Source organism: Grammomys surdaster, unplaced genomic scaffold (assembly GCF_004785775.1).
Source record: "Grammomys surdaster isolate TR1022 unplaced genomic scaffold, NIH_TR_1.0 187, whole genome shotgun sequence".
Taxonomy (NCBI): Eukaryota; Metazoa; Chordata; class Mammalia; order Rodentia; family Muridae; genus Grammomys; species Grammomys surdaster.
Genome location: NW_021604632.1, coordinates 4,209,903 through 4,223,469, shown reverse-complemented (window position 1 = coordinate 4,223,469; position 13,567 = coordinate 4,209,903). Strand labels below are relative to the sequence as shown.

The 13,567-nt window shown below is 44.4% G+C and overlaps 1 protein-coding gene across 1 annotated transcript in view; it reads right to left on the bottom strand.

The window, feature by feature from the left end:
- Nucleotides 1–7,713, bottom strand: part of Wdr59 (WD repeat domain 59) — a 69,572-nt gene extending 61,859 nt beyond the window's left edge. Inside the window, exon 1 of the mRNA XM_028768573.1 lies at nucleotides 7,610–7,713. Within this exon, the coding sequence (XP_028624406.1) occupies nucleotides 7,610–7,663 (54 nt within the window). The 5' untranslated portion in view covers nucleotides 7,664–7,713. The remainder of the gene's footprint in view (nucleotides 1–7,609) is intronic.
- Nucleotides 7,714–13,567: the final 5,854 nt, after the last annotated feature.

Genomic DNA, 13,567 nt, shown 5'->3' with positions numbered 1-13,567 from the left:
CAGGGTGAGGGTATGTTCTAGAAATGATGGTGGTGACAGACATATACTAAAACTCATTCAGATGTTCGCTTTAAACAGGTGAACTGACAGTTAATTACCTACAGCTCAGAGACCTGTTAACAAGGAAAGCTCGTGAAGCTGGGTATGGGTATACACTTATAATCCCAGCCTTGGGAGGTAAATCCCAGCCTTGGGATGCAGAGATAGGAAGAACTCTGGGGGTTCAAGGTCACTTGATCTACATAATAAATTCCAAACCAGCCAAGGCTAAATAGTGAAAACTTGCCAAAACAAAAACAAACAAAAAACCCTCATGCTTTAATTTTTTGTAATATTTTTATTTTTAAAAAGATTAACAGGTAATTATGTACTTAATAGTAGCCAAATGCCAGGACAGATTGTATTACAAGTCCATTTTGGACTTGCAGCTAAATATTAGCACAAATACAAATGGTTCTGTTAGAAAACTGATCTTGGGCTGGGCATGACAATACATTCCTCTAAGCTCACCACTTGGGAGGTGGAGGCAAAGGAAATCAGGAGTTCAAAGTCACCTTTTCAAAGTCACCTTCAACTAAATGGTAAGTCCAAGGCCAGACTAGGCCACGTAAACTTGACAGAAGGAGGAAGGCAGAAAGGAAAAGTGTGTTGTCTGCTTATCCTTCCAATCAGTGCAATTCAGAGCCGGGTCTTTTCTTCTGATGCCAGTTTGTCTCCAGACCGGGCATCAACCCTAATGAATGCATAATCAGATCTCACAGCCTAAAGCCACAAGCTGAAACCCACTGATATTAACAAGAATCAGACCATGTCACATAAGATCCTATCTCTATATAAATTAGAGGGACAGACACTGCCACCAAAGCTGTCTTTGAACCATCATTGTCTAACATGGACTACAAATTATTTATACAGCAAGAGGGGTGTTGTCTGGGAAACCTCCCTCTTTAATACAGGAGCATCTCCCCTCCCTGCAAACTCAAATGCCACACAGAGAGTGTCATTGGGGAAATGGCCTCATCCTTTTAGGACTCGGGTTCCAATGTATAAAATACAAGGGCAGATGAGACATCACCTAAACGTCTTCTCAGCTCTCAAAGTCTATTCTGTGAAGCCCATTTGTTGTGTCCTTAGGTCAAACTTCCAATGCAACAACAACAGGCATCCAGCAGTTAAAGTATGTTGGCCACTGTGCTAAGTGCTCTGCACAATACCTTCATTTAACTCTCCCAGCTAGTCTACAAATGAAGTGTGCCAGGGCAGTGGTGAGACCTGAGGCTAGCCTGCTGAAGGCTTCCTTGTAATCGCAGAGCTGGGCTGCTGTCTGAGAACCTGGATTTTGGAAGTGTTCACACCAGCTGCTAACAGTAGCTCCTGTGGCCACACTTGAGCATGCTTTTCTCCTAAAGGAGGTCTGTACTCTTGGTACATGCTGTAGTCCTTAACCAACCAGGCTCCAAACAACACTTCAGGCACTGACACTGGGAGAATGGTGTCCTATGCTCCTCCACCACTAAAAGTCGCTGGTGAGTCTGGGGCTCCTTTTCTCCAGCCTCTACTCCCTTTGAGCTTTGATTTTTGCTTTGCAGTCTTCGACCTACTCATCATCCTGAGGGTGCTCTAGAGAGCCCTTGATACCTAGTGTTTGCCTTGCTTTACAGACGAAGAGCTGACGGTTAGAAAGGTAGTAAGTTAGCCAACGTCACCTGGCCCACAGATGGCATCACCTGGATCCTGGCACAGCACTCCAAACCTTTGACTTCTGTGCTAGATTGTATTTTTCATTACTGTTATGGCATTGTTATTTCAACTTTTAACAAAGCAAGAAATTCACATCTGCTGTGATGTGGTTTACCACCGTGACCTAATTTACTGTTTTGTTGTGTTGGTTTCAGGTTTTTGTTTTTTGTTGTTGGGGTTTTGCTTTGCTTTTGGAGATAGGGTCTCCTGTAACTCAAGCTGCTCTCGAACTTGCTGTGTGGGAAGATGACCTTGAACTCCTGATTGTCCTGCCTCTACCTCCCAGCATCTGGTATTATAGACTTACTATTCACATCTTAACAAGTCACTTCAAACTTGTTCCCTAAAGATTTATTTTACTTTTAATTCTGTGGCTCTTGGTGGAGAGTATGTATATGTGCACAGGTACGTGGAAACCAAAGACTGACTGTGCATTTCCTGGAGCTGGAGTTACAGGCAATTGTGAGCAGCTTGCCAAGGGCACCAGGATCAGAGTGTGATTCTCAGCACCCACATATACAGAGCCAGGTGCTTGGGGGCTGGAGCTCGGTATTAGAGAGTTTGCTGCCTCCAGGGGACCTGAGTTCAGTTCCCAGATGGCTCACAACCTCCTGGAACTCTCTAGATCCAGGAAATTTGATACCCTCTTCTGGCCTCTGCAGGCACCTATAAGCATGTGCAAACAAGCACATGTGCACACTATCATTCTCTCTCTCTCTTTCTCTCTCTCTCTCCTTCCCTTTCCCTCTTTCTTTCTTTCTCTCTCCCTCTCCCTCTCTCTCTCCCTTTCTCTCTCTCTCACTCACACACACAAAATTTTTTTTTATTATTTTGTGTGTATTTGCCTATATGTCTGTGTACTACATGTGTGCCCAGTACCGAAGGAAGCCAGAAGTTATTGGCTCCTCTGGAAGTGTAGCTATAGACATTTGTAAGCTGTCATATGATGTTGGAAATCAAACCTGAATCCTCTGGTTCTATTATTATTATTATTATTATTGTAGCACATGGTTATAATCCCAGAGCAAAGGAGGTAAAGACAGGTGAATGGTTCCTAAGGACCAAAAAGCCCAAGGCTGATGTCTGGCTTCACTATGCATATGTACACATACACATAGAGATACCCACACTCATATCATACAAAAACGCACGTGTATGTGCGAGGTCTCGCCATTCCCCTGTAGAATAGCTGGGAGGGTTAAATGAAGGTATCTGTGCAGAGCACTTAGCACAGTGGCCAATGTACTTTAACTGCTTGATGCCTGTTGCTATTGCATTGGAAGTGTGTGTATTCCCAGATTCACCACAAATCGATGACTAATTTATATATAATATACAGACTAAACCAATGAGACTCATCGCATACAGGAGCAAAAGGCCAGACTGCAAGTCATTTCTGAGACTCCTCCCTGCAGCGGGAGCTGTAACTCTGTCAGGGGAACTTGGCTTGCTTGCCCTTCTAGTGGCCTCATTCACCATCCTTTGTGGTTGTGAGACCAAAGTGACTCTGAAGGCTCTGTGGCTTTTGAAACTACTAGGCTGGCCCCCAGAGACACATCTCCTCCAACAAGGGCACACCTCCTAATCCTTCCCAAACAGCTCCACCAACTGGGGGCCAAGCATTCAAATATATGAATCTATGAGAACCATTCTCATTCAAACCACCACAGACTGCTGAAATTACTTTCTAGACTATAAAATACGAATGAATATAGAACATTTTGAGAAGTTTACTGTTCCAGCCACCTTCTTCAGAGAGGCAACACAAAGTATTTTCTTTTTCTTTCTATGTAGTACAAAGCTAATAAAACAGGTTTCTGCTTCTTGCCAGTCAATGTCAGACAAAACAGGCAAATTCACACTATAGATATACCCTTTCAACTAAAGAGGAAAATCTTAAGGAAAAACAGAAACTCCCACAAGGCAGTTAAATTACCCAGTTTACTTTGTGCTCCTGCTATGCCAACTGCTGTTTAGGCTTAATTATTTGCTCCGACTTCATAGCACTCCCATACAGGTGTCAGCGCCCTCTCTGCAGGTCTCTTCAGTTACATCTCTATAAAGAAATAGGGGTGAGACTGCCTGGGTTTCTGTGAGAATTAAAAGATTTATAGATTAGCATCGTCCAAATTAGCAGGCTTGGACACGTGATCTCTGTCCTGATCCCTAGTGAAAGCAATTAACAAGAAGGGTAACTGCAATCTGTCTTCTCCCCTAGGAGTCTGGCACCTCCCTGGGGAAAGCAGACCTCACACTGACAATGCTGACAGCACCAAGTGTTTCAAGATACCTTAATCCAAGAGCTGCTAGTCAAATTCTCCATGGGGACTACTTATCAGAAGGTACCACAGAGCAGACTGGTGGGTGGCTCCTTGTGTTAGCTCTCATGGCAAAAGATAGGATGGAATTTTAGAAGACTCATGCTATCCACTAACTATAATCTAGATTTCCCTAAGTGTAAAGTAACTGGATATTGACACTATACCTGGGTCAGTGTGCACTAGTAAGACCACAATAAATCCTTATGTTTAAAAGGGACTGGGGTTGGGGGAATAACTCAATAGTTAAAACACACACTTGTAATCATGAGGACCAAAGTTCAGGTCTCCAGAAACCCACATAAATATTGGGTAGGTATACTAGCCTGCCTGGAAAGGCTAAGAAACTGGATTCCTCAGGGCAGGTTGGCTACCAAGACTAGCCACATTGGCATGCTCTGGGCTTCACTGAGAGACCCTGTCTCAATGAACAAGGCGGACAAGCAATCAGGATGATTCCTGACATCAACCTTGGGCCTCCACCTGAACGTGCACCCACACATGTTATATGGCTTGAAGAGGAACAGCCCCATAGCCTCATATGTTTCAATGCTTAGCCCAGAAAGGGAGTGGCACTATTAGGAGATGTGGCCTTGTTGGAGGAAGTGTGTCACTGTGGGAGCAGACTTTGAAGTCTCAGAAGCTCAAGCCTGCCTAGTGGCCCACATACTTTTTACTACTGCTGGTTGATCTGCACGTAGAACTCTCAGCTCCTTCTCTAGCACAATGTCTGCCTGCATTCTGCCATGTTTCCCGCCATGCTGGTAACGGACTAAATCTCTGAACTGCAAGCTGATGAAAAATTTTCAATTAAATATTTTCCTTTATAAGACTTGTCATGGTCGCCAGGCAGTGTTGGCGCAGTCTTTAATCCCAGCACTTGGGAGGCGGAGGAAGGTAGATTTCTGAGTTCAAGGCCAGCCTGGACTACAGAGTGAGTTCCAGGACAGCCAGGGCTACACAGAGAAACCCTGTCTGGAAAAAAAGAAAAGAAAGAAAAAAAAAAAGACCAACCCCCCCCCCCCAAAAAAAAGGAACAAGACTTGTCATGGTCATGGTCTCTTCACAGCAATAGAAACCCTGAGAGACATGTGTATACACATGCAAAAACATGCATACACATGTACTTGCACACCACACACATAAAAACACAGAAACTGAAAAAATGAATCCTTATTGAATAAATAAATAAACAGGTGAATAAAAGTCTGACACACAGAAAGTATTCAGGGCTGGAGGGATGATGTAGCCATTAAAGGCTAGGCTTACAACCAAAACTATAAGAAAATACTCAATAATGATTTGTTAAATAAATGAAAAAAAAAACTTGAGAAGAAATGTCCTAGGTATCAGGAAAGGGAGACACGAAGTTTATTATGGACCTATATGTGACACAATATGAGCAATTAAGAGATGAAGCCGCATAATGAGCTCTGGGGCCAGAGACTGTACAAATCCCAGTGCCACTAACCACATACAGGAGGCCTGACAGCTCTCTCAAGATCAGCCAAACAGACATCAGCTTCCTCTTTTGGTAGAAAAGGACAATAGTTACTTAGCCTGCACAGCTCTTTCATCAAGTAGAAAAAGGACACATAGATAGACTGCCCAGCATGAAGCCTGGCATACGGAAGACTCAATACAGAAAAAAGACAAAAACAACACAGGGATGTAGCTCAATTAGTATTGCCCTTGTGTAGTATGCACGAAGCCCTGAACGCTGCTTAAAACCGTGTGGTGGTGCTGCACACCTATGACCTCGGTGTTCAGGAGGTCAAGGGAAGAGGATCAGAAGTTCAAGGTCTCCTCAGCTACACACCAGGCTCAAAGTCAGCCTGGGGTACATGAAATCCTGTCTCAAAAGAGTCCTAGCACATGCCTCTAACCCCTGGTCTCGGGGGGAGAGAGGCAGGAGGATCTCTCTGAGTCTGAGGCCTGCCTGGTCTACATAATGAGTTCCAGGACAGCCAAAGTTACATATGAAACCCTGTCTCGGGGAAAAAAAAAAAAATGGGGGTGGGAGCGGGTACTGGCTAAGAGACGGCCTGGCGGTTAAGAGCACTGCTTCCTTCTCTTCCAGAGAATTCAGGTTACATCAGGTTCGATTTCCAGCATCCACGTGGAGGGTTACAACTGTTTGTAACTCTACTTCCAGGAGATTCTGTACCTCTTCCTAGCCTCAGTAGTCATTAGACATGCAAATGATTCACGTAAGAACAGGCAAAACCATCATACACCTAAAATTTTAAATAGGTACCTTCAAGATGGCCCATAGTGTAAAGATTCTTGCTAGATACGGCTGTTGACCTAAGCTTAAGTCCCACAGTAGAAGAGTATAGACTCCCAAGTGTTATCCTCTGATCTCTACACACCCACACATACATCATGCACTTGCTATAATAATGTTTTATTTTAATTTAAAGAAAGGAAAAAATAATTAAGATATTCAGTCAATAAAAACTCTTTTTTAATTTTTAAGGTTTTTTTTTAATTTATTTTGTGTGTAGGTGAGTGTGGGCACACATGCCATACAATATGTGTGGAGGTCAAAGAACAACTTGTGGGAGTTGGCTCTGTCCTTCTGCCACGTGGGTCCTGGGGATGGAACTCAAGTCATCAGGCCTGTTAGCAAGAGCTGATACCTGAAACATTTCAAGGGCTTAATGCTAACATTTTTAAAAAATATATCGTTTTTATTATTTTATTGTTCTTTTTTTTTTATTGTGTGTACGTGTGCCACAGCATGTGATGGAGGCGAGAGGGCACTGTATGGGAGTGGGTTCTTACTGGCATGTGGGTCCTGGGGATTGAACTCAGGTTGGCAGGCTAGGCAGCAAGCAATGCCTTTGCCAGCCATCTTGTGGGCCCCCAATGTTAACAATTTTTGAAGCCTGCCATGTACCGTACCACACATCTTAAACATCTGGCCTCCTAAAATTCTCACGCCGATCCTGTAAGTAGAATAATCTCACTTCTACAGGTAAGAAAACTAATGTGTAGAGAGTGAAGTCAGGGATGGGCTACACGGGTGTCCAATCTAAGCATACACGTATTTTTGTCAACGACAGAGTATTTTCCACATTAGCAACCACTTAGTAGGCTGAAACAGATGCTCTGAAAAGCAGCATTTCACAAATTCACCCCCAAAATGGTACAAGGCGAGATTGGTCCAAGTAACTGAGGCTCAGAGAAGTTCCACAACTTTCCGGAAGTCACCAAGTGCAGTCGACTACCTCAAGAAGTGGACACCTCCACCAACTCACTACCTTGAACAAGGGAAGAATCCCTTCTGCATTTACAATCGCCATCTCGGTGTCCCAAGACCATAAGCCCGTGTGGAACCCTAAAGGCCGTACACGCCTGCCCTAACTGTCCTGACCAGTAATCAAAGCTTCCCTAGGCTATCCTGACTCTGACAGCTCCAGGTGAGAGCACCGTGTCCATCTTCCCACCCTGAGCAAAGGGAAGGAAGAAAAGGCGGGGGGTGGGGTGGGGGGGGTGTAAACCACGGAAAGCGCATGCTCAGACGGCACCATTCACGCACATCTCACCTGTGAGTCTCGAAACTCCACCACCACGTTCTCGCTGCTCCAGCGTGCCGCCATTTCGCTAGCCCGACCGTGGGGTGCCAGTAGGTGACCCTCCACCCCCACCCCAAAACCTGAGACTCCCCGGGTTAGTAAACCCCACACAGCCGGCTAATAAATCCGGCCACGCCCAGTTCCCCTGCCTTTCACTTGACCGCAATTCATTGGATACCCCAATGATAGACCCCGCCTCTTCTGCTTCCTCCCCCAACCACGGACCAGGCCTGCCCAAACTGGACCGCCTCTTTCATTTCGTCATCAGAACGAGCCAACCGGGCACCCCGCGGCTGCTGACACACCCCCTGCCGTGAGCTCTGCCGGGAATTGTAGTCAAATTTCAGCACAGCGTCAGTTACCCAGGAAGAGCCCGAGCAGAGGCCAGTTGTCCTGTCTTCTTGCTGGGAGTTGGTTGATATCCCCGTATTCTCCTACACACAGCCTATTAAAACAACAACAACACCCGTACCAAAGGAAATCAACATCTTCTGATTCCTGTCATCAAGGCTTTGAAAAGTTTTGAGTGCACGATTTATTGTTTCATGATGTACAGCCTCGTCTCTTAAGTACTGAAGCTCCTGAGGTTCTCCGCGACACTTTTTTTGGAGGGTGGGGGTGGGGGTGGGGGGTGAGAGCCGGGGGTTAGGGAGTGGGGGGAGACAAGTCCCTAAAGGTAAAACAATTTCGTAATTCTACTAACACATTAGTTTCATTTTCTCTCACCAATGTGAGGTACAGTTTTCCCGAGGATGTGTAGATAGGGAATGTATTCTAGGAGGTGGTTTAAACTGAATATCAAACAACATGCCACTCTTTTTCATAACATCATTTTGGCTTTGAAAAGTGTTATTTTTTTTACTTAAGATGTGTAATTAATGTTAATGATAGTTGCCATTTAACCATAATGGTTTTTTTTTTCTATTCATGGCTTTAATTTCCAATACTTACTAGCAATACCTTTATCCACACAAATAGTTTTTGGAGTCTTAGATAATTTTTGAGGACGAAATAAAAGAATAATCAGGAAGTTTAGCATAGTAGATAATAGTTGACTTCTCTTCAATCCTATCCTTTGAAATCCTGGGTTAACTGGCTTAGCATCACTCTCTCTGCAGAAGTAGAAATGGTCTGTCTTATTTAGCTGTTGTAAGGACCCAAGCAGGGGACCTGGCATGTTGTAAAGGCTCAAGTATAATACTATTACTGGTATTCCTCTCTGCAAATCGTTGCATGAATGGAGAGAAGGTATAGGCTCCTTTCCCCATGAGATGCTGGTTCTAAAGGTAAGACAAACTTATCTATAGGTTAGGGTGACAGTCGTCTCATTGTCATCTGCCTGGAACAGTGCAGGTTTTACCACTGTAACCAGCAAAAGATCTTGCATCCCAGAAAACCCTTCAGTATCAGAAAATGGAGCAGCTGGTCCCTCCATAGTAGGTAAATGTTTGTCAGAATCAATTGCATATTATGATAATGTTGCAAGCAATGTGCAAAGATGGGATAACCTAAATTGAAGATCTGAATTGAAGTGGCACCTTGAAGGTGACGTTTGAGTGTTTCAGTATAATAAGATTTTGATAGGGTACACTATCAAAAGGGAAAGTACTTCACTAAGAGTGTGAGCAAGGGGCTGGAGAGGTGGCTCAGCGATTAAGAGCACTGACTGCTCTGCCAGATGGTCCTGAGTTCAATTCCCAGCAACTACATGGTGGCTTACAACCATCTGTCATGGGATCCAATGCCCTCGTCTGGTGTGTCTGAAGAGAGCAACAGTGTTCTCACATACATGAAATAAACAAATAAATAAATAAGACTGTGAACAAAGAACCCAGCAGTGGTGGTGCACGCCTTTAATCCCAGCACTGAGGAGGCAGAAACAGGTGGATCTTTGTGTTCAGGGCCAGCCTGATCTACAGAGTGAGTTCCAGGACAGCCAGAGCTATACAGAGAAACCCTGCCCCGCCCCCCTCCAAAAAGCAAGATTGTGAACAGAGACCTTGCAGTGTGAAGAGTGAGTTGTGTCTCAGTTAAACGCTTTCTGTGGCACTGCGCTGCTATTTAATTCAATAATTATTTATTTAATATTTCCAAGCTTCAGAAAGGCCCCCGGTCTGTTTTGTTGGAATCTGCTTGGCACTGCATATACAGGCTGCTCCATGAATATTTGCCCTGGGTAAGCAGCAGATGCTCATGATCCCACAGACCTTTGTAAGTCAGAGGGACACCTTCTGTGCAACCAAAAGTAACTTCAAGACTATTCAAGTGACTCTTTTTTAAAAGATTTATTTTAGTTATTTGTTTTTTAAGCATGTGTGTGTATAAGAAGGAGGGTATAGGGGGAACATAGGAGTGGGATGTGCAAATGAGCACAGTTGCCTCAGAAGACCAGAAGAGGACATCAGATACCTGAGAACTGGAGTTACAGGTACTTGGTGAACTGTTTGGTATGAGTGCTGGGAATTGAACTCAGGTCCTCTGCAAGATTGGTATACTGATGAGCCATCTCTCCATCCCTGTGTAATTCTGTACATCTAGGAGAAAACATAATTATCAGTCATTTTCCTGAATGCTTTCTCTCCTATCCCTCTATCAGTTTCTTTTTTCTCACAAACTGAAACTCTTTAAAAAGGACAGTAACAGGTACTCCCAGTACTAGGGAGACAGAGGCAGGCAAATCTTTGAGTTTGAGGCCAGTCTGGGCTACAGATTGAAATTCCAGGACAGCCTGGGCTACACCAAGAAAGCAAACAAGACTATTATAGGCCCAGAGGGAGATGGCTTACTGAATATGAAAGCTTGCTTTGAAATCCCAAAGAACAGAATCTCAGGACTCGTGTAACAGATCTAGGCTCCAGTGTGGACCTGTAATTCCAGATCTAGTCTGGTGGAGACAGGACAAGAGGATCACTGGGGTTTGCTGGTTTTCATCCTAACTGAGAAAACATGAGTCCAAGGTTTCAGAGAGAGAGAGAGAGAGAGAGAGAGAGAGAGAGAGAGAGAGAGAGAGAGAGACCATGCCTCAAAACAATAGGCAGAGGAAACCTGATGCCTTCTTCTGGCCTCCCCCATGCACAGAAGCAATTGCACATGAATGAGCACAAACACACACGCACAGACACTTATACAAGTAAGCACAAATATTAAAGAAAAACTTCTTCTTCTTTTTTTTTTTTTTTTTGGTTTTTTTGAGACAGGTTTTCTCTGTATAGTCCTGGCTGTCCTGGAACTCACTCTGTAGACCAGGCTAGCCTCGAACTCTTGAACTCAGAAATCCACCTGCCTCTGCCTCCCAAGTGCTGGGATTAAAGGCGTATGCCACCACCGCCCGGCTTTATTATTTTTTTTATTTAGTCACCATTGCTGTCTTCAGCCACACCAGAAAAGGGCATCAGACCCTATTGCAGATGGTTGTGAGCCACCATGTGGTTGCTGGGAATTGAACTCAGGACCTCTGGAAGAGCAGTCAGTGCTCTTAACCACTGAACCATCTCTCCAGCCCTAAAATGATTATTCTTAAGATCACTGGCTATCAGAAGTTAGATCAGTCTCCACATCATAGTGAGACCTCTCCTCAAACAGGAAACTATTCTAGCCTACACACCCCACCTTTCTTCTGTCACCCAGTTCCCTCCAATCCCCAATTCTCTATCACAAAGGACCAAGACTGCTCTGAAGATAAAGACCAGTCTGGCCTCAAAACAGGGATTCACTTCTATGAAGTGAGACTGCAGGCATGTTGCTCCATACCCAGGGAAAATATGATTTTCTAGGACTGTTCATGAAATCACATCAGAATCAATAAATGTGTTAATTTTCCTAGCATGTTATATTCTTATTTGCCTGTTAGCTGGAAGTAGTAGCTAGAGGCAAAGACATTCCAAGGCTCTGTCTGTCCACAAGTAGCTTGGTAATGTGCTGGCTTGGTAATGGCCCAGGCTAGCCTGTGACTCACTGTAGCTCAGACGATCTTGATCTGATCCTACTGCCTCCACCTCTCAAGTGCCAGGATAACAGGATAACAGAAAACCTGGTTTCCATTCCTCCAAATCTTCATGTCATGCGCTGCAAGCACAGAAAGTACTTTGGATTTCAGGTTATCTGTTCTTTCAATGCTTTCTTCCTTTCATGTAGAAAGATCGTAAGGAGACAGAGCATCTGTGCCTTCCCGATTGCTTCCTCGGGCCCTTCTTTAACATCTTCCACCCACACTGTGTCCCACCCACAAAGTCATGTCATGACTCTCTCATCAAAGGCTGGAGACTCTAAAGTAAAATCAAAATTGCTCTGGCTGCTTCTTCATTCCTGTGCACATCTGAGAGTCATGGGTGAGTGTCCTGTCTGAGGCAGAATCTGGGGAACCTTGGTGGTCCTTGTCACACAGACCTCACACAACAGGGCTCTTACTTTCCTGTCTTTCTAGAAGGTCACTTAATTAGCCAAGTCACAAGAAGAGAAGATACACAGCAAACCTAGAAACCTAGGTCCTCAGGCATCTTTTAACAGCAGCTAGCCATGATATTTAAACACAGCTGTGTTTTTCTTTTTCACCAGGTGCTGGAGCGGCAACTCAGTGGTTTAGAGCACACACTGCACAGGACCTGGACCCACATTTGGTTCCTAGCATCCAGGCGAGGTAACAATGCCTTTGATCTTTTTTTTGACACTTGAACCCACGAAGAGACAGACAGACAGACAGACACACAGACACACACAGAGAGAGAGAGAGAGAGAGAGAGAGAGAGAGAGAGAGAAAATAAAAAGTACAAATGTAAAAAAAATCATTTTAAAGAAACATAGGTTGGTTCCATAACTTAGCTACTGTAAATAGAGCCTCAGTGAACACACTGATGTTCTAGTTAGTGCCTATGTGATGGATGGACATAAAAATCTTTTTGGTAATTATTAAGGAGTGGTATAGCTACAGTAGATTTATTTTTGTTGTTGTGTTGTTTTTTTTTTTGCTTGTTTTTGTTTTGTTTTGTTTTGGAGGAACCTCCATACCGATTGCCGTATTGGCTGGACTATTTTACATTCCCACCAGCATGGTATAAAACATCCCCCCCCTTTCTCATTTGTTTCCTCCTCTGCAGGAGGTCCCAGTGGCTCGCTGCTCCCCACCGCCACTGCTGAGACCTCTTACACCTAGAAACCTTGGACCCTGGCTCTGAGACCCACTAGTAATCTTCCTGTCTTTGTCAATCAGCAAATATTTGAGGATGTGCTCACATACTCAGCCTTGTGGCTTTGCATATTTGGTTGCTTGTTTCTCTCCTCAAATTTTTGTCTTTTCGAGCAAAACGATAAAAGCATAAAGAGCTCTGAGAGGGCTCAGGAGGATAGTTCTCAGTGGAAGGCTTTGTCTTTCTCAGCGGAAGTCCTGGGGCCTCCTTCAAGGCTATGGAAAGGCCTCTCACCCTCTGACTAATATCGACAGAGAAGAGAGGTTCCTATCTCCCGTACTGTTTGAACTATGCGATCCCCAGCCTTCTCGTGTATTCCTGTGGTGTCTAAAACAGGCTTTGAGCATAGTTACCTGCATTTTCACATCTGCAGTGGGCTTTTACAACACCCTTTTCAGCTGCTCTTGCTCCTATAATAGAAGGTGGGTCAATCAATATTCACTAACCCCGCCTCATGAGACAGTGCCACAAAGCAGCTCGCCCAACCTACGAGCAGTAAGAACATGAAGATCATAACAGAAAAAGGAAAGACAGAGAGGTCAAGGTCCCAAAGCAGTGGCTAATGGTTACAAAGGATTATTGCTTTTCCAGGAGGGTCCAGGTTTGCTTCCCACCATCTACACTGAGCAGCTCATAACTGCCTATAACCCCAGCTGCAGAGGATCTGACAGTCACTCTTCTGGCCTACCAAGGCACCTACACACACACACACACACACACACACACACACACACACACACACACA